This window comes from Globicephala melas, chromosome 12 (genome assembly GCF_963455315.2).
Source record: "Globicephala melas chromosome 12, mGloMel1.2, whole genome shotgun sequence".
Classification (NCBI taxonomy): Eukaryota; Metazoa; Chordata; class Mammalia; order Artiodactyla; family Delphinidae; genus Globicephala; species Globicephala melas.
Genome location: NC_083325.1, coordinates 13,211,628 through 13,232,417, shown reverse-complemented (window position 1 = coordinate 13,232,417; position 20,790 = coordinate 13,211,628). Strand labels below are relative to the sequence as shown.

The 20,790-nt window shown below is 40.0% G+C and overlaps 1 protein-coding gene across 6 annotated transcripts in view; it reads right to left on the bottom strand.

Moving 5' to 3' along the window:
- The window catches only part of EIF2AK3 (eukaryotic translation initiation factor 2 alpha kinase 3), a 101,485-nt gene that overhangs the window by 62,768 nt on the left and 17,927 nt on the right, over window positions 1–20,790 (bottom strand). For all 6 annotated transcript variants that reach the window (XM_060309252.1, XM_060309250.2, XM_030837413.2 and 3 more), the window contains exons 3-4: window positions 3,451–3,645; window positions 1,256–1,389 (exon numbers count right to left, since the gene is read on the bottom strand). In XM_060309252.1, coding sequence (XP_060165235.1) covers window positions 1,256–1,389; window positions 3,451–3,645 — 329 coding nt within the window. The remainder of the gene's footprint in view (window positions 1–1,255; window positions 1,390–3,450; window positions 3,646–20,790) is intronic.

Here is a 20,790-nt window from a genome sequence, read left to right as displayed (position 1 = left end):
GAACACATCCCAATAAACCAATGCAAAAGACAAGACGAAAGCTACTGATTTTAGATTTTTATGAAAATACAGCCTCGAAAGGCAATGTGACCCAGTATACCAAGCCTGAAGGTCATACCACCTCAGCTTCAATCTCAAATCTCTACTGACTGAGATCTGGCCAGTCATTTAACCTTTTCTGAGTTTCAGTGTCCATATCCATAAAGTGGTATTAGCAATGTTTCCTCTATAACTAATACACAGGAAAATCACTTATCTGTTGACACTATAATGGTCTTGACACTAAGATATAAAATGGCCCCAGAATTCCGACATCTGTTAAAAAATAGATACTTAAGGAATATGGATCTTAGATGCCAGACTCTTCCCATTCTGATAACTCAAATTCTGTTAAGTTGAACATATGCTCCTATGCCAGCTGAGCACCCAGCAAGCACTCAAACACTTAAGGAAACAAAATCCCATCAGGATAAAGAAGGTTGGGTCACCAGCAGATACAAAGTCCAGGGAATGTAGAAAGAATACATTCTTCACTGAATTTGAGAAAACAGTTTTCAGGAAAGGAAACTGAATTATACTGCATCAGATTAGACAACATCTGAAAGTCTGATTCACTTTCAAAAGATAAAGATGGGATCTCAAATTCTCTTTACTGCGCAGCAATTTAAAATTTAAATATTAGGTTTTGAAAAGTCAAGCATGAGATTTACCACCAGCATATCTAATTCAATCACATTACTTTAAATGTAAAAATTTACATTATTTGAAAAAGGAAACAAAACAGTATTTGACCAAATAAATTAGGCTTTAACACTTTAAGAAAATACACTAAAATATTATTTTATAATTGAGGTGGTGGTCACACAAACCATGAAACTACCTACTAGAGAGAACTGCAGGGTCAAACAGACCCAAAGCACATCAGCTTTGTCTTAAGAGTTTTCTGCATTCTGCAAAGAACTTGGATCAGTGAGATTGCTATGAAAAATATCATTAACCTAAGACTAAGCTAATATAGAGTCACTGTATGGGACTCCTCTTCGTTACCATATCCTGAAGCACATGGTGAGAAGTTCACTTCAGGATCTGTTAATAATCACGAAGCTGTTTTAAATTTAGGGACTTCATTTCTCTTAAAAGAGTAGTATGCTTTTGGGGAAACAAAATAGTTCAGAAAATCTCCACAAAGAAAAAAGCTGATGAATTCTGGTCTTGTACTTCTAAACACCAACAGCAACATTATCTGAATACACACTTCTCACTGCCACTACGAGGGCCGACGGCTCTAACGGTTTTCTGGGTGCGCTGCAGAAGCAGGATATCTTCTTCTTGTTCCATTTCATCATTATCCCATTGGCGACAACCCAAAGCTGAACAGATGTACCTCACCTGAAAAGACAGATGTAAAATTAGTAAAGAGAACAAGTCACAGGAGATCAGAGACAGTAAAAGACTCTCAACAGTTTTATAAAAAGTAAAAGGAAATTGAGGAAATGTGTAAAAAGTAGCCAAGCATTAAGAAGCAACAGCTAGGGGGCTTCCCTGGTGGCTCAGTGGTTAAGAATCCACCTGCCAATGCAGGGGACACGGGTTGGAGCCCTGGTCCAGGAAGATCCCACTTGCCGCAGAGCAACTAAGCCCGTGAGCCACAACTACTGAGCCCGTGCTCTAGAGCCCGCGAGCCACAACTACTGAGCCTGCGTGCTGCAACTACTGAAGCCCACGTGCCTAGAGCCCGTGCTCCACAACAAGAGAAGCCACCGCAATGAGAAGCTGGCACACTGCAACAAAGAGCAGCCCCCGCTCGCTGCAACTAGAGAAAGCCCACGTGCAGCAAGCAACAAAGACCCAACACAGCCAAAAATAAATAAATAAATAAATAAAATAAAAAATACACAGTTTTTTTCTGTTAAAAAAAAAAAGGAAGCAACAGCTATACTATATAGCACAGGGAACGCCACTCAATACTCTGTAATGGTCTATGTGGGAAAAGAATCTAAAAAAGAGTGGATATATGTGTATATATCACTGATTCACTTTGCTGTACACCAGAAACTAACAAAACATTGTAAATCAACTGTACTGCAAAGAAATTTTTTAAAATAAATAACCTGAAAAAGAAAAAAAAGCAACAGCTAGATTACCACCAACTCCTAAAAATGAAACATTTAGAACCATAAAAGTACCAATGAATATTTATTTCGGGGAATAAGTCTTACTTTGAGCATTTCCATGGAAGAAATGGATAACTAGTTGTGATCTCTTAGTAATAATATCATTAATAAAATTCTAGGTGAATTAAAAAAAAACACCTCAGAATTTCCATATGACGGAAATATTTAGTTTTTAAAAATCTGAAACTTTTCTAACAGCTGCAGTATTTTCAAGTACTGCTTTGAAAACTTCACTCAAAGGAAAAGGAAGATTCTTTGGAATGATGTGACCAAATCCTCACAGAAAGAAGCATACCTGCTAGAATACCAGAATTTTGGAGCAGCACATCAAATCAGAGACCCAGGTGACGGGGTTCAATCCCATTGTTTTACAGATGAGAATACTGAAGGAAACAAAGGATCACAAGGCCGCCTCAATACAATACACATGCAGGTGGCTGGAGAGGGCAGAGAAGCTTGCAAAGGGCCTACGGGCCTAACACTCAGACAAGGGATCCTTAAAGTTTGAAAAACTTGAGGGCCAAGGATCTTTTTTCTATTCTTCCTTATTTTCGTCTTAAGTCTATATACAAATATTCAAGTATCAACGTATTAAGGGGTTAAAAGGAGATTTTTACCTTTCCAAAAGGCATGGTTTTAATTAGTTATTCCCCATAATGGAGTTTTAAGACCCAATCTTAGAAGCAGATCACCTCCTAAGAGCTAATAATGGAGAAAGTCTAGGTCATTAACAGTATGACTTTTTCTTCACACAGATCTAAGTCAAATCTGACCTTGAAGTTTCTGAACTTTTGAAAGTCTTGGTTTTCTCATCTGTAAAATGAGTACAAACTTGCCTCTTGCACCGTCTTACGATAGGCTCAAATAAGTAGAGAAATAAGTAGTAGCAATTAGTCTTATCATCAGGGTTATTATTATTCTTTGGAGGGTTCCTCATCTATCCATATGAAAATTGTAAAATGTAACCATTAGAAATATTGTGATGATTTCAAAATAAGGCATGAAGAATGCACCTGACATACAGTAGACCACAGTTATTCATTCTCTTCCCCCTGCTATTCCTGGCTCTGCTGTTCATTCTGTTATCTTGGATAAATTTAGTTTCTCTTAATAATATTCCCCCTTTCTACTTCACAGTTCTTTTATCAAAAGAAATGATATCTTCAGGGGAAAATTATTACAAAGCTCAAGCAGTAATAGTATAGTTTAAGAAATTATCTCTTCTATTCCTATTTATTTTGATTTCTCCCCAAACAAACTGAACATTTTTACTCACCTTTCCACTATATGCACTGAGTCCATATGTAGTGAGAGACTTTCCTCCAACCAAGACAACATCATCTCCAAATTTATAAGAAGATTCAAGAAGCGATTCAACTGTAAACGGAACTGTTTCCATGCTCTCACGGTCCCGGTCCCACTGGAAGAGGTCTCCATCCAGGGAAGGAATGATCATCTTATTCCCAAATACCTAAAATAAAAAGCTAACTTTTAAAAGGATTTTATGAATGGATAAAAAAGATGTGGGTCATGTAAACAACAGAATACTACTCAGCCATAAAAAGAATGAAATACTGCCATACTAGAGATTATCATACTAAGCAAAGTAAGACAGAAAGAGAAAGACAAATATCATATAATATCGCTTATATGTGGAATCGAAAACACGACACAAATGAACTTATCTAAGAAACAGAAACAGACTCACAGACATAGAGAATAGACTTGTGGTTGCCAAGGGGGAGAGTGGGTGGGGAGGAATGGTTTTGGGAGTTTGGAATTAGCAAATGCAAACTAGTATATATAGGATGGATAAACAACAAGGTCCCACTGTATAACACAGGGAACTATATTCAATATCCTGTGATAAACCACAGTGGAAGAGAATATGAAAAAGAATATATATATGTATAACTGAATCACTTGGCTGTATAGTAGAAATTAACACAACATTGTAAATCAACTATACTTCAATAAAATAAATCTTAAAAAATAAATTAATAAAAGGATCTGAACTGTAAGAGTAGGAACTAAAAGCCGTAGTCTCTCACTGGAGGTACTCAGGCCTCTTGAGCAGCATACGAAATGGCACAGTTCATCCACCAAAAGCAACTTAAAAGAACCACCCATCTCTCCTGGGACCCACAGGTACACTCCAGTCTGGTTTTCCTCGAACTCTGTTTGCCACGAGCCAAGCGTGTTCCATAACAATAAGGGAATTACTAAGGAGAGTTCTGTGACCAAGTGAGTTCAAGAAGAGGTTACTACTGGGCTTCCCTGGTGGCGCAGTGGTTGAGAGTCCGCCTGCCGATGCAGGGGACGCGGGTTTGTGCCCCGGTCCGGGAGGATCCCACATGCCGCGGAGCGGCTGGGCCCGTGAGCCATGGCCGCTGAGCCTGCGCGTCCGGAGCCTGTGCTCCGCAACGGGAGAGGCCACAACAGTGAGAGGCCCGTGTACCAAAAAAAAAAAAAAAAAGAAGAGGTTACTGTGGGAGTTCTTACAGTGATTACTATGTTAACATATAATATGATTTTCTAGTAAAGGGAGAGTTTATGCAGCACTTTCCAAGTCTATTGTATCCAGGCCAATTACCATCATAGGTTCAGATCCAAGGAACACAGGTTGATTTACGCAGCATCCCATTCTTTCTTTTATTCACTTTCTCAGATCTGCTATGAGCTAGAAGCCTGGTAACCAAGCTTACTGATTTCATGCTCTTAGCTGTCCTTCCTTCTTTTATCAGTGTTAACTGAGGGCCTACTACATGCTAGGGACTATTCTGTTGCTGAGGATACACCAGGGAGCAAAACAAATTAAAAAAACAAAACAAACCCTGCCATTGTGGAGCTCAAACTCTGGAATCGGGAGATAAACAACGTAATAAATAATTACTGAGTACGTTGGGTGTTAAATGCCATAGTGAAAAAAATAGAACAAGATAAAGGGGGAATGGATAAATGTGTGCATGGGAGGGGACAGGACTTGTCAGTAACGGCTAAGTTCAGGGTAGGCCCCATTGAGAAAGTAGTATTTTAGCTAAATCTAAACATAAGCGTTAACCCTGCTGATACCTGCGGAACAGCCTTTGCAAAGGCCTTAAGGGGGAAGTGCACTGTGAGGAGGAAAGGGAACAGGTTGTAGAGGCAAGGATGGAGGTGGGGAGAGCAAGCAGAAGGCCGGAGATGATAATGGTGGTGCTGGTGGTGGGCTACAGTGCAGCTGTTGCCTGCGGTTAGATTTGGGATATAACTGGAAGGTAAAGCCAACAGGATTTCATGGTGGATTCCCTGTACGGAATGAGCGGAAGAAAAGTGCTCAGGATGACTCTAAAGATTTTGGCCAAGAAAATCTTGTTTCTTGAGAGTTAAATTAGTACATGAATTTGTGACACTGGCCTTCTGGCATTTCAAAACAGACACAACTCGGGAATTCCCTAGTGATCCAGTGGTTAGGGCTCGGCACTGTCACTGCGGTGGCCCGGGTTCAATCCCTGGTCGAGGAACTAAGATCCCGCAAGCCACACAGCGCGCCAAAAAAACACAAAAAAACAAAACAGACACAACTTGACTTATTTCAGCTAATGACACGATTATTTTCCTGATCGTCAAGGCTCAAAAATCTGGAAAAAAAGACTATGAAAGAAGCAGGAGTTTAAAAACCAGAAAACCTCCAGACAAATGTCGATTTGCTTTTTTAAACAAAATTTCTCTATGGACTTCTTTGTTCCTTAAGCAGCAGAATTCCTTTCTTTAAAGGGATACTTACGGGGATATTTTAAAGAGATCCTTTTCAGTCACAAAGTGTTCTCCATTGATGCTCAGCTAATATATCCCTCCCCCCCCACCCCAGCTGTGCCCCACACCCCTGGGGTTCTAGAAGACAGGTTGAAAAACACGGCTCTAATCCACTTCTTCCCTTCATTTTGTAGTTCAAATCCTCGTATCTCCTGCCTGAACTATTATAACAGCCTCTTTACAGTTCTTAACTGGAAATTCCCTCAATCTAATCTCTGCATATCTTCTAGATTAATCCCTGAATCAGAGTTAAGCTTGTTATGACACTATTCAAAAATCCTCGACAGCTCTCCATTATCTTCTTACTAAAGACCCCAATTCCTAACTCTGACATACATTCAAAGTCCTCTAAACGTGACCTCAAACAACCTTTTCCTTGTTGTCTTTCACTTTTCCCCACGTGGGTGGAAATCAGGTGTCATTACTTAAGCAGGATGTTTAATGTTTTTACTGTTATTGTTCAGTTATGTCATTGTCAATGTCATTTCTTCTCCCTGGAACATCCTCCTGTACCAACCCTGCCCACTGAAACCCCATCTGGCCTTCAAGCTAGCATCACTTATGTTTTTGCTGTGAAATCCAAGAAAATTGTAGCAGCGTAAGTTCGCTGACAAAAGTCTTAATACTGCACTTTTTGCTGAAACTGTAAACTGAGACACCATTACAGTCTCAAAAATTGTTTATTGTACCTCTAATATTTATCAGGTATACTAATGTGTATACATTTATGTTTATTCAGTGGCTGTAAAAGTAATGCACTCAAACCTAGTGCCCAGATTTTGTTATCTAATTCCATTCCCCACCGAAAGAACAAAGGCTCCTGAGAGAATCGGCTGCCTCCAGGGCTGGGGCAGGGCAGGTACAAGATGAGCCTTTAACATCTTATTAGTCTAAAAAGTAAAGATATGCACAAAAAAAGATGGAAACATGTCACTGACCACATCTGGAATTTAAGCACCAGAATGATTAAGTACTGAATTATAAAACATTGAAAACAAAATAAGGAATTTATGCATCCGCACTGAAAACAAACAGATAAAATAAACAACATATGGGGGAGAAGAGAGGGCTTTTACTGCAATGAAATGCCAAATGTCTACTGGTAAATATGAAGGGAGGACTGGAGTTGGAAAAATTAGCATCTTGCAGACATCACAGTAAAGACTGCAACAGGCAGAAATCAGCCACGGTGTTAAATCTGGGTGAAAGTTTGGATAAGGAGCAGGATATCTGCACTGTCTTAAAGTATCTTCCCACAGGGCTTCCCTGGTGGCGCAGTGGTTGAGAGTCCGCCTGCCGATGCAGGGGACGCGGGTTCGTGCCCCGGTCCAGGAAGATCCCACATGCCACGGAGCGGCTGGGCCCGTGGGCCATGGCCACTGAGCCTGCGCGTCCAGAGCCTGTGCTCCGCAACGGGAGAGGCCACGACAGTGAGAGGCCCGCGTACCGCAAAAAAAAAAAAAAAAGTATCTTCCCACAGACTGCTTATTAGTTACAAAAAGTTAAGAAAAACAAAACAGAAGCAGTCATTATATAGTGGAGAATTCTGGAGAATTCAGACAATACCTTGACTGGATGATCAAATGAGTGACAGACATGACACCCTGAGAGAGAATGCAACACCAGCCATGCAGCGTTCTGAGCCAAGCATACACAGCCTGGATCTAATCACCGGGAAACATCAGACAAGCACAAAATGAGGAAAGTTCTATTTTTTTTAAATATCAGTAAAAGATAAGAGAGACTATATTCTTCAAAAATGTCCATGTCCCTATATACACTACTAAATGTAAAATAGATAGCTAGTGGGAAGCAGCCACATAGCACAGGCATATCAGCTCGGTGCTTTGTGACGACCTAGAGGGGTGGGATAGGGAGGGTGGGAGGGAGGCTCAAGAGGGAGGGGATATGGGGATATATATACATATACATATAGCTGATTCACTTTGTTATACAGCAGAAACTAACACAGCATTGTAAAGCAATTATACTCCAATAAAGATGTTAAAAAAAAATGTCAACGTCATACAAGATAAAGTCTGTGGGGAAAAAAATCCAGATTAAAAGAGGTTAATGTAACAAGTAAATGTATTACCTGACCCTAGACTAGATGCTGTACTGGGAGTGGAGAACGCTATAAAAGACATTATTTAGGTCAACTGATGAAACTGGAATACGGACGGTAAAGTGTCCATATAAATTTATGAAGCAGGGCTTCCCTGGTGGCGCAGTGGTTGAGAGTCCGCCTGCCGATGCAGGGGACACGGGTTCGTGCCCCAGTCCGGGAAGATCCCACATGCTGCGAAGCGGCTGGGCCCGTGAGCCATGGCCGCTGGGCCTGTGCATCTGGAGCCTGTGCTCTGCAACAGGAGAGGCCACAACAGTGAGAGGCCCGCGTACCGCAAAAAAAAAAAAAAAAAAAATTTATGAAGCTGATAACTGTACTGTGATTATGTAAGAGAATAGAGAAATTTCCTATTTCTATTAGGAAATGCACACTGAAGCATTCAGGAGTAAAGGGCTACAATGGATATTTATCTTTAGATGTTTCAAGAAAAAAAGAGTATGTATGGGGGATCTGGAGATAAGAGAGAGACACAACTCAAATGACAAAGCAAACACGTTTTGAGCAGATAAATCTGGGTATATAGGGCTTCCCTGGTGGCGCAGTGGTTGAGAGTCCGCCTGCCAATGCAGGGGACGCGGGTTCGTGCCCCGGTCTGGGAGGATCCCATAGCCGCGGAGCGGCTGGTCCCGTGAGCCATGGCCGCTGGGCCTGCGCATCCGGAGCCTGTGCTCCGCAACGGGAGAGGCCACAACAGTGAGAGGCCCGCGTACAGCAAAAAAAAAAAAAAAAAAAAAAATCTGGGTATATAAGGGTTGGGTTTTTTTCATACCAAAAAGAGTGCAACTTTTTGTAGTGTGAAATTATTTACAAATAAGAGGTTAAAAAGAAAAGAAAGATACTCAAGAGCCTTGAAGGGGCTCTGTAACTAAACTCAGAAGGCTAGACCATTAAACTGAAGGCTCATCATAATTCTGGATATTTAAAGATCTCCAACTACTACTTTTATTAAAAAAACATTTGATTTTTAGTAAGCTCTCAAATGACATCAGTATGTATGTATACCATACATACATATGTATACCACCTCATATTATCTTAGAATTCTAACATTACTATTTTATTCTTTGCTTTCTTATATTTCTTGATAACAACAAATAAAAGATTATGTTTTCAAAAATTAAAACTTTTTATTTTTATCTTTTGTAGAATGTCCAACTTGAGGCTGTCATTAAGAACAGATGTAGGTCATCGTTTATATACCCTACAGTAACAGTATTTGTAGTATTTAGCCAATGTGATCTCCCATTTTAAGTTACATATCAGTTAGAAAATCAAGTGTTTACTGTTCTCTACCTCCCATATTATGTTAGGCATTCTCTATTCCATTTACTAGAACAATAAATTCAAATTGTGATAAAATTAAAAAATAGGTATTGTCTGGTAATGTCAACAGTACTACTGGTTGAGTACAAATAGGGAGAGCAGGTGTGTGTCACTACAAGAAAGAGGAAGAGGGGTTAGTGGGTCTCTAGTAAACAAATAACATTTATTTTTACTTGTTTCCTTTTCCATTAAACAACTTCTTTTCCCCTAAAGAAGTAGCAGGTCCTTAGGGAACACAATGGCTTCTAAGTGCAACCGCCCCCAATCCCCCCAACAAAAAAACAAACCGGAAAATCCATCAAACAAATAGGAGCTAAAATTCATCATTGCTTCCAAATGTAAAAGAAAGCAAACTTATTTGCAATTAAAAATATGGCTTAAGCAACCTAGAAGATTTCACGTGATTGACCATGTTGAGAAAAACTGCCTTATTTTAAAAGAAGAGTGCAAAACCCAAAACAGAAAAGCATTATGATTCAATACTCAATCATGCCATATTGCTGGACTGTGATTTTAAAGTTCACTTTTAAATAGCTGCTCTTCACTAATTGGCTGCTTATGACTCATACCCACGGCTGCTAACCTCTGCACCAATCGCTGTGAAGTCTTTCAGGCTGCATCTGTGAAAGCAGATGGTGTGTTTTCCTTGAGAGCCACAAGAAGAGATATATGCCTGCAGTTCAGGTAGAGAGATGACATCACCCCTCAGAAGAGCATTACCTCACCCTCCCAGCATAGGAATGAGTCACCCGGAGAGTCAACTGCAAATCTCTTGGTATAAAAAAATGTGGGTTATGGTGATGCATTTTCCCATTCCACTGATTTGCCTCTGGAAGCAGCTATTTGTTCTGATTCGCTGCTCTGCATCTCAAACTAATTATGTGACTTGCTTCCCACTTCAGTCATTTTTAAAAATACAAATGCTTGTCATCTGGGGTTTTTTCCTCTATTTGTTTTTCCCTATTAATAATTTCAAAATAAAAGGTTTGTCAAATCAGCTGGCAAACTCGCTACCTAAGATCCAATCAAGGTCTTCAACCACGCAATCACAAAGCAGTTTAGTAAAGTAATTCAATTACCTTTTCTGAACAATCTCTAACTGGCATAATGAATACCAGTGGCACATGTAATCAAGGACTCTATTTGAAATCAGAATGTGAGATAAGAACTCTATTTTCAAGTGGCAGAAGGAACTTCAACTGAGAAAATAAAGGAAGTACTACTACTAAAATGAATATAACCAGCAATAAAAACAAAAATTCTTCTAATATGCAAAAATATATTTTCATTCAGTTCTTCCTTCTTTTTCTATGCAACTACCTCCCCACCCACCCATCCGCAACCTCCCACCATCAACACATACACTTTTGGGGGTACATTCAACTTTATTTTAACTTAATATGAAAGTTTTAAAACATAAAATGTAAAGAGATGCATATAATAAACCCCCATGTATCTGTCACCCAGTTTCAACCATCATCGACATTTTGCTACTCTCCACCCATCCACTACATATATTTGTTAATGAAAGTATTTTAAAGTCAATCACAGGCATCATGTCATTTCACCTATACATACTTCAGTATTCATTGCTGAGAAGCAACTACCATGCCAATGTTACATCTAACAGAAATAAGAGTAGTTCCTTAAAATCATCTAATATTCAAATTTCCCTGATATTGCAAGACATACTACATAATTGGTTTGCTTCAACAAGGGACTTAAACTCCACATATTATATTTGATTCTTTTTTTCTCCCTATAAGGGCCCCTTTCATTCCTTTTTCCGTGCATTGATTTACTTGAGAAACCAGATTATTCACCCTACAGAATGTCCCACAGTTTGGATTTTGCATGTCACTTAACTTGTTCCTTTATTCCCTGTATTTTCTAAAGAAGTGTAATTAGGACTGGAGCTCTGATCTGACACAGGTTTGATTCTTTTGGACAAGACTACTTCACAGGTGGTGCTATATACTTCCTATTATAACAGAGGTCAGCAAACGACAGCTCACATGCCAAATCTGACCCAGTGTGTGTTTCTGTAAGCAAAGTTTTATTGGAACACAGGCATGCTCATTCATTTCTGTATTGTCTATGACTGCTTTCCCACTACAACTACAGAGACCGTATGGCCTGCAAAGCCCAAGATATTTACTATCTAGCCCTTTACAGAAAAAGTTTGCCAACCCGAGTTGTCGTATTTGTTACTATTAATCAGTGGATTTAAGGGAGTCAGCCTGACCCCTCCATTTTAAAGTGTCCCACCAACTTTTCACCATTTTAGTATCAATTGATGATCTACTACTTCAGTAAAATAATAAAATAATGACTTCTAATTCTATCATTCTTTCCACATTTATTAGCTAGAATTTTTCTATGAAGAAGAACTTTCCTCATTCGGCTGTGGAAGCTGGATTTGTATACACTAGCATTTTCTCAAGTAATGACTCACATTAAACACTTTCCAATCCACAAAGTTGTATCCAGTGTGTACCCTAACCAAGAAAGAGGGAAAACGATCACACTGGCCCTGACGGTTATAAAAGCCAAGTCCCAAATACAAGCTCAGCAGCAGTAAGAGTTAAAAGGGAGGAAGGGGGAAGAAACCGAGTGAAAAAGCATGTGGAGAGATGCAGATTCGTGAGACAGAGATAAGGAACAATGGAGATAGACTATCTGGGAAAAGGATGGAAAAAAACCAACTACTCTAGAATATTCATGAAAGGGACACCCTTTCTCCCTCCTACCTCAGGAACTCCAAGCATCCCTGGTATAATACAACAAATGATGCTTCCAATGATGAGCTCAGGACTTAGTTAAAAGATAAAAGTCACCGAGATTGGGAAGATGTAAAATACATGAAAAACATTTCATTGAAAGTGTTAAATTGTTGACTTTTTTTTGATACCTGGAAATCCCCTTTGCCCAGAACAATTACTTTCCTTGCCATGCTAGCTGTTTCAGAAACCGAGGTAGGGCGAGGCAGCAGCAGGCACCCAACGTAGGAAATGGAAACGTGTCCACGGGGAGGTGACTGCGGCTCATCCAGCCCCATCCCTGACTCCACCAGCCACTCACTGATGTGACCTTGGACAAAAACTAACACTCTACTCTTTTACAAAATGCCTCAAATTAACTTACTGCACTGGAGCCTCAAAAGCACTCTCCACAGCTTTTTGAAAAGGTATGTCTTCTGATCCCTAAACTACCAATGACTGTTTCTACCACTCTGGGGATCCACAGGCCTCCTGCTTTCCTCACTCCTTCCCCTGTCCCCTCAATCCTTCCAGAGTCAAAACAGAAAGGGTTTTTAACATTTTCTTTTGCTGTAAGACTTTCATTGAGACTTTGATGAATCACAGGGTTCTCTTAATGAGGCATCTGCATTGTTAAGTATCTATGTTTAGTAAATATTTATAAAGAATTCACACCAACTAACCATTGGGGAAATGTGGAAGAAGGCAGGAAAATCCCTAACATCCTACTAAAGCCAATCTCTCCTTGAAACCCTTTCTTCTCTCTGACTCATCACTCCCTACCTGAATTTTAAAATGTTACGGAGGGACGTCCCTGGTGGTGCAGTGGTCAAGAATCCGCCTGCCAATGCAGGAGACATGGGTTCGAGCCCTGATCTGGGAAGATCCCACGTGCTGCGGAGCAACTAAGCCCGTGCGCCACAACTACTGAAGCCCGCGCGCCTAGAGCCCGTGCTCTGCGACAAGAGAAGCCACCGCAATGAGAAGCCCGCGCACCACAACGAAGAGTAGCCCCGCTCACCACAACTAGAGAAAGCCCACGCGGCAACCAAGAACCAACGCAGCCATAAATAAATAAATAGACAGATAGATAAATATCCTTCTAAAAAATTTTTTTTTAAATGTTAGGGAGTCTGAAAATTTGGCTGGAGGTCATCTCCTCACCCTGCTCTCCTTCCAGGTGATTGCTCCTCTCAGCTCCCAGGACACGAACACTTCTAACTTTTCTCTTCAGCCCAGACTTTTCCTCTGAGAGCACCAGACCCACATATGCACAGGCTTTCTTAACATCTCTGTTAAGGTCACTCAAGGTCAAGGTCACTCGGCACTCAACGCATGTAAACAAATTTATTTTCTCCCTCTCTATATCTGTTCCTTTTCTTTTTTCTTTTTTTTAAAGGGGCCGGGGAGCAGTCTCGGAGGACACTTTTATTTTTATTTATTTATATATTTTTGGCCGCACCAGCGGCTTGTGGGATCTTAGTTGCCTGACCAGGGATTGAACCCGGGGCCCTCGGCAGTGAAAGCATGGAGTCCTAACCACTGGACTTCCAGGGAATTCCCCCACCTGTTCTTAATTTACTACTAATTTCTCCTTTGGTCTTTTCATTTCATAAAGACGTCCCTCCTTAAACTTCTCTTCAATCCATCACTTCACTTCCCTCACTTCCCGGTCACCTTATCATCCCCATCTGTACTAGACCTGGTCTCTTAACTAGTCTTCCCACTTCTGCTCTTCTTCCTCTTCCAGTCCATTCTCTACGGTCAGTAGAGACTGACTATATAAGTGGTCAGTAGTCAGCAGACTACAGGAGAGATTGATTCTAGAAGGATTTTAGGGATTCACCTGCTTTCTCCCAGATTGATCATTCCTGCTGCAAGGCCTTGATGCCAGCCGTTCCCTCTCCCAGAGCAGTCCTTCCCAGCCTCTCTACCCATTTCTTGCAGCTCTTGCTTCTCATAGGATCTCAGTCGTAAACATAATTTCTTCTGAGAAGCCTTCTCTGACTTCTCTGACTTCCCAGCTGGGAGGTCAGGTATCCTTGCTAAGTCTCTCTTAGCTCTACCTGTCCTTGTGACAGTTACCACAACTCAATTATGATACTGACATTATAATCATTTCATATCCGGCTCCACAGAGTGTCATGTAAGTTCCATGATGGCAAGGATCTCATCTGTCCTGGGCATTGTTGTACCCCAGCGCACAGCCCTGCAGGATCCCCTGTCCCCTTAAACACCAGTTCAGTTTTGGATGTGGTAAGTTCAAGTACCTTTGAGTCTCTCACTAGGGTTAAGAAGCAGTTAAGCGCTCACAATGAGCTGAGCGCCGTGCTAAAGTCTGCTCTCTATATGAGGTCTTTGAGTGATTATTCCTGATAAAGCACATTAAGAATTATAATGATAAGAGCAGAAAATGCAAACACATTGGTAAGTATTGAGGCATTTCAAAAGGCATGAAATATTGGAAAGGGGGCAAGAAATAAGCACAAGGATCTAGGGTTGAGTCTCCGTTTTACTCCATCAGACAAACCTCTGAACCATTTTGAGCCCCAATTTTCTCATCTGGAAAATGGGGGTTAATAAGAGTATTTTATAAGGCTATGTTAGGGAATAAATAAGAATGGATTTGATGTCACTTTGCAAACTGTAAAGTGCTACTCAAGCAATACTTGTCAAGTAGATGTAATGATCCAGGGCTGCTATTTTGAACCTCTAAGGTAATTCGTGTGTGAGTGCATATATACGTATACTTGTTAAAGAAAAAAGTTAAAAACGAAAATACAAACTCTTAATCTGACTATCTATAAATTCATCATGAGCCTTCTTTTATCCTCAATAAGGAAACTTCAGAAATGACTATGGTTCGTTAACACTAAATTTCACATATTGCAAAAAAGCTTTTAGAATTCAAACAGTCGCTCCAAAAGTAAATTCAAGGAGAGAGCAGAAAGCTTAATTATGCCATGTCAGTAACAGTAGGCCCCTGAATGTGCGTTTGCACTGCATGAATCCACTTACAAGTGAATTTTTGTCACTAAGTACATACTCCAGTACTCCACGATCCACGGTTGAATTTGCGAACATGGAACCGTGGATACAGAGGCCCACGGAGAAGTTATGTAGGATCTTCCACTGCATGAAGGGTTGGCACCCCTATCCCCAAAGCTGTCCAAGAGCCAACTGTATCTCTTTCCCAATCCTGAATTCACAACACCCATCTAAAAACAAAGTCTTAAAACTATATAAAGATGAGTTTGATATAAGAATTAAATACATCAAACTGTGACCAGTCTTTGACTCACCAGAAATCTCTTATCAGCCCTAAAATTCTCCTTTGAATATAGAAGTTCTGAAGGTTCATAAAGTACTTTATTGGCCAAAAAGATAAACAATATTAAAGAGAAGTTAACAGGCATATTTTTGTATATTTTAATTCTTCAAAAATGTTGCACTATATATCGAACACAAAATGGTAACTCTTAAAGTAAAATGAACAACTGACCAGACTACTAGTTGACAAAATTGACTATTTGTAACTTTATGAGAAAAAAAAAAAGATGTTCCAACACTGTTGTGTTGAGGAAACAATTTTTTAAACATTTCCCTAGATTTCAAGGAAAACATTGAAATTACCATGACGGGGAAAGTAAAGGAAGCTTATCTGCTGAAAGTAAAGCGTTCCCAGGAATCATACCTCAAAGACTAAGGAGGAGGCATCATGGTTTACAACTAGTTACGTGATCTAAACGTGAGGGATTATGAGATCTTTCAGTAGATCTGGATATTAGTCGAAGAAGGCATCCCATGTGACATGCTTAAAAGGAAATGTAGGTTAAAAAAAAAAAAAAGAAAGAAAATGCAGAAGAAAAAAGAAATCCTGAAGTGAGTTGGTATTTATGATCATCAAAGATTGTGAATTATTGACCAAGAGCAGTGAGATACCAAGTAGATAGTTATTATTTCATTCTTTCTTTCCTTAACCTATAGTCAACCTACAAAACAAAATACCTCCAGGAAAACAACCAGGTTAATTTTTGAAGTATACTTTTTGCATTCACGGTGAAAAATACAAATTTAAGTACCTATCTTTGCCTTCACTTAGATTATTATTCATTCGTAAAGGAGATAAATAATGTGCACAAGAAGTCAATTTCCTACAAAACAGAGTCAAATCAATGTCTCACTTGGCAACATGTGTGCTGGAATAAATCGATTTAGTTCACAGCACTGTTTTCAGCCATGCTAAGGGATTAATAAAACAAAATTAAATCAAAAAACGGTTTCATTTCTATCATTAAAAGAAATGCAATTAACCTAAGCAATTATTTAAATATTGGCTTGCTCCGTGATTGACAGTGACTTTTCCAAATAAACCACCATCTGAGAGGGTGCTCATCTGAGGCTCAAATTGTGCTAGTTTATGTACAGATGAAAGACTGCCAGATGAGCAGACATCTTTCAGTACAGACAATCTTTAAAACAGATTACAGATCCTCTTCTAATAAAGCAATACTCAAAACGGTCTACTGACGGACCCTCGGTGAACAAATCAGGTAGCCATTAAAAATGTGCTCTTTTCAAAAGATCCCCCCCAACCTACGAAGGCCCTTCTTCATGACTGCAGCCTGACTCTGCAGTGCGCAGGCTGGAAAGCTTCCGCATCATAGCTGTCTGTTTCTGCACCTGTCTGAAACAGAAAGGCGGTGTGTCCCTTGGGGAGAAAAATGCCTAAAATAAAATAAAACAAAACCCCAAACTCTAACTATAGACTTATAAGAGAGTTGTTTGTTCTTTTTAAGAGGAAAAAAAAAAAAAAAGGACATTTTAACAGAAAACTGAAACAAAAAACAAATATGGTATCTCTAAATAAGGAAAAGGTAAAGGTATTGTCTAAGGACAGACTAGTTACATATACACAATTATAATATGCATTCTAAATACAGATAAGGAAGAAGGTCTTTGTATTTACAAATGTGTTCCAAAACACAGACAAGTAGACAGTTCAAGGATATTATGTCTACTTAGATTTGGTGAACTGTGATCCAAATGCCACCCAGAGGGCTTCCCTGGTGGCGCAGTGGTTGAGGGTCCGCCTGCCGATGCAGGGGACACGGGTTCGTGCCCCGGTCCGGGAAGACCCCACATGCCGCAGAGTGGCTGGGCCCGTGAGCCATGGCCACTGGGCCTGCGCGTCCGGAGCCTGTGCTCCGCAATGGGAGAGGCCATAACAGTGAGAGGCCCGAGTACCGCAAAAACAAAACAAACAAACAAACAAATGCCACCCAGAGACCCCAAAGAAAAACTATGCTGATATATCACAAAACAGAATTTTAAGACAATCAATGAGGAACCGCTGCCAAATCTCCTTAGTGCTTTTTCAAGGCTGAATCTGCATATAGATTAACAGTGGAAAGCAAATCAGATTCTACCTCAGGTGGCCCTTCTGAAAATTAAAAACAAAATTCTTAGCTATGATCAAAAGTATTAGATGTAGAACCTAGGGGCACATGTTAAAGGTAGCAGAGTAAACCTTAGGTTCATCATTTACTCTAACACACACACACACACACAGTTTTAGCTCGGTTTGTTCAGTATTCTTTTGAGGAAGCTTATAAGTACCTAGTCAAGAGGAAAGAGTGGCAAGTCAGGTCTGTGTCCCATGGCGCCTCAACCTTCCGGCAGCATACATGCATAATGCAACTGTCAATCTCTCTTATCCTTTGGGAACTTATTTTTTTCCTTAACATAATCAAAACATGACTAAAGCAAAATAATAAACTATTTTATATGCTTTTGGATCAGAAAAGGTTAAGGACATCATGAAAGCAGGCTGACAGGCAATGAGATATGTACCTAACGGTAATGGATTTGTGCCATTTTTAAAAGAATCCTTAAATGTAGTAAAAGGGGAAGTTAAAAAATTCCTCTAGATGATTTATATGGGTGTTTCATGTGTTTGATGGTACCTGAGTCCTGAAGTTAGGACAATCTTTAGAAATTTAGTCCCTGGTGGTCCAGTGATTAAAACTCCGTGCTTCCGCTGTAGGGGACGTAGGTTCGATCCCTGGTCAAGGAACTAAGATCCCACATGCTGCACAGCGCAGCCAAAAAATTTTAAAAAACAACAAGAAGAAATTTAGCCCAATCCATAATTTTACAGAGAAGGAAATTAAAGCTCTACTGAAATAATTAGCCGGGTCACAGAGCCAGTTAACAGCAGTATCAATACTAGAACTGCAGCCTCTGAATCCCAGTGCCTCCTCCACACCACACGGCCTACAAGGTTCCTGTGATGCTTTTACTTTATTATTCTAGCAAAAGAACATGTGATCCATAACCAATTCCTCTATCATTAATAACTTAAAAATTATTATACAGTCTATCAAATCCTTTAGCCTTCAGCTTCTCATTAGATAAGTCACTTTAAGAATCAATGCACAGAGAATACATCTTCCCTGGCCTTCTGAGTTTAATTGGTTTCATCCTTGTACCACTCTTGATGAAAGGGTGGAGAAACTGACATTCTAATAGAGGAGTCTCCAAACGGAGCCTCCAATTGTCACCTGGGTGGTTCCCGCTACATCTCCCCACCAGTTCCTGCCTGCTGTACCCAGCTCTCCTCTGCACACTACCTGTCCTCGCAAACGCTGAGCTTCAGACAGAGAAAATTAACTATTTCTCCCAAAAAGTTAGGGACCATCATAAAATTGTCTATCAGATGCATTTAGAAGGGTACTGCATCCAATCCGGGGCATTTCAAATAGCAGTTTTTGTTCCTCTTTTGGTGGTGTTTTGTCCAGCTTCTGAACATAACTTCTAGATACTGAGCGATACACACCTTGCTGAATAACAGGTGACCCAAGCTCGAAATACAGTCCTCTCTCCTTGTTAATGTTTATAACCTTACGAATACTCTCATAATGGTGATATTTCTATTATATACTAGATCAGTCGTTCTCAAAATGCGGTCTGTGGATTCTGTTTGAGGTGCAGAGAGTCAAATGGTTTTCATAAGAAGGTGCTATTTGCCTTTCCCTGGGGTGCTATTTGCATTGATGGTATAAAAGCAACGGTGACTAAAGCATGAATAAGGTAACAGACTCATAGTCCTCACATCTTCACTGTCACACACTCGCAGCAAAAAAAAAAGAAGAAAAAAGTTTCACTCGAGAATGTTCTGATGAAACAATAAAAGTTAAACTGTGACCTGAGTACATATATTTTTACTATTCTGCCCGACTAACCAGGAGGTGTGCATTAAGGACTTCTGCCACAAACTGAAGCATGTTTTGAGGAAAAGCACTTGCGTGACTGAGTTTTGAGCTGAAACTAGTGGCATTGCTCACAAAGCTCCATTTGCACTTGAAAAATTGAGAGAAAAGCTACAGTGATGAGACTTGCGTATTTGGCAGACGTTTTCTCGAAAATAAAGTGAACCTCTCACTTCAAGGAAAACAACTGACTGTGTTAATGATAAAATCCAAGTTTTCAAGCGAAAATTAGAATTTTGGAATAGCTGTATCTACCCATGTGAGCTTGACAGCTTTCCAGTACTGGAAGACTTTTCTGATGAGATCAGTGGTGACAGTAAAAAATTTGAGTTTACAAAGTATTCTATAAGGAAATATGTCAACATTTGGAAGATCTGTGTAACTCAATGAATCAATATTTTCCAAATGATGTTAGAAAACCATGCACGAGTAAAAGGCAAGACAGAACAATGGATGTTACTGGTACAGAGTACAACAGTTCATTAATATGGTTTCACATTCCGCGGTGCAACTAACCTTTCAGAAACTTCCACTTTTTCTCGTGTAGAACCAAAAAAGAATGATCACAATCAACTGAAAAGGCTACTAAAACACTCCCTTTCTCCCCCTACATACGGATTTTATTCTTCATACAGTTCAACCAAAACAACATATCGAACGCAGAAGCATATAGGAAAATCAAGTTGTCTTCTATTAAACTGGAAATTAAAGAGATTTGCAAAAATATAAAACAACGCCACTTTTCTCATTGAATTATTTTTTGGGGAAATACACTTTTTCTTTCTTTTCTTTCTAAAGATTTTTTGATGTGGACCATTTTTAAAGTCTTCATTGAATTTGTTACAATATTGCTTCTGTTCTGGTTTTCTGGTCCCAAGGCATGTGGGATCTTAGCTCCCTGACCAGAGATCGAACCCACACTCCCTGCACTGGAAGGTGAATTCTTAACCACTGGACCACCAAGGAAGTCCCCACTTATTCTTCATAAAAATATATTATTTATGCTACGTGCAATGCAATGGGGTTCTTTTATTTTTTTTTTTTTTGCAGTACGCGGGCCTCTCACTGTTGTGGCCTCTCCCATTGCAGAGCACAGGCTCCGGATGTGCAGGCTCTGTGGCCATGGCTCACGGGCCCAGCCGCTCCACGGCATGTGGGATCTTCCCGGACCGGGGCCCGAACCCGTGTCCCCTGCATCGGCAGGCGGACTCTCAACCACTGTGCCACCAGGGAAGCCCTGTTTTAATTTTTAATATGGCTTAAGTTTAGATAGATATAACCCATGGGGAAGAAAGCTCTTTGGATCTCTTCGTAATTTTTAAGAATGTAAAGGGTCCTGA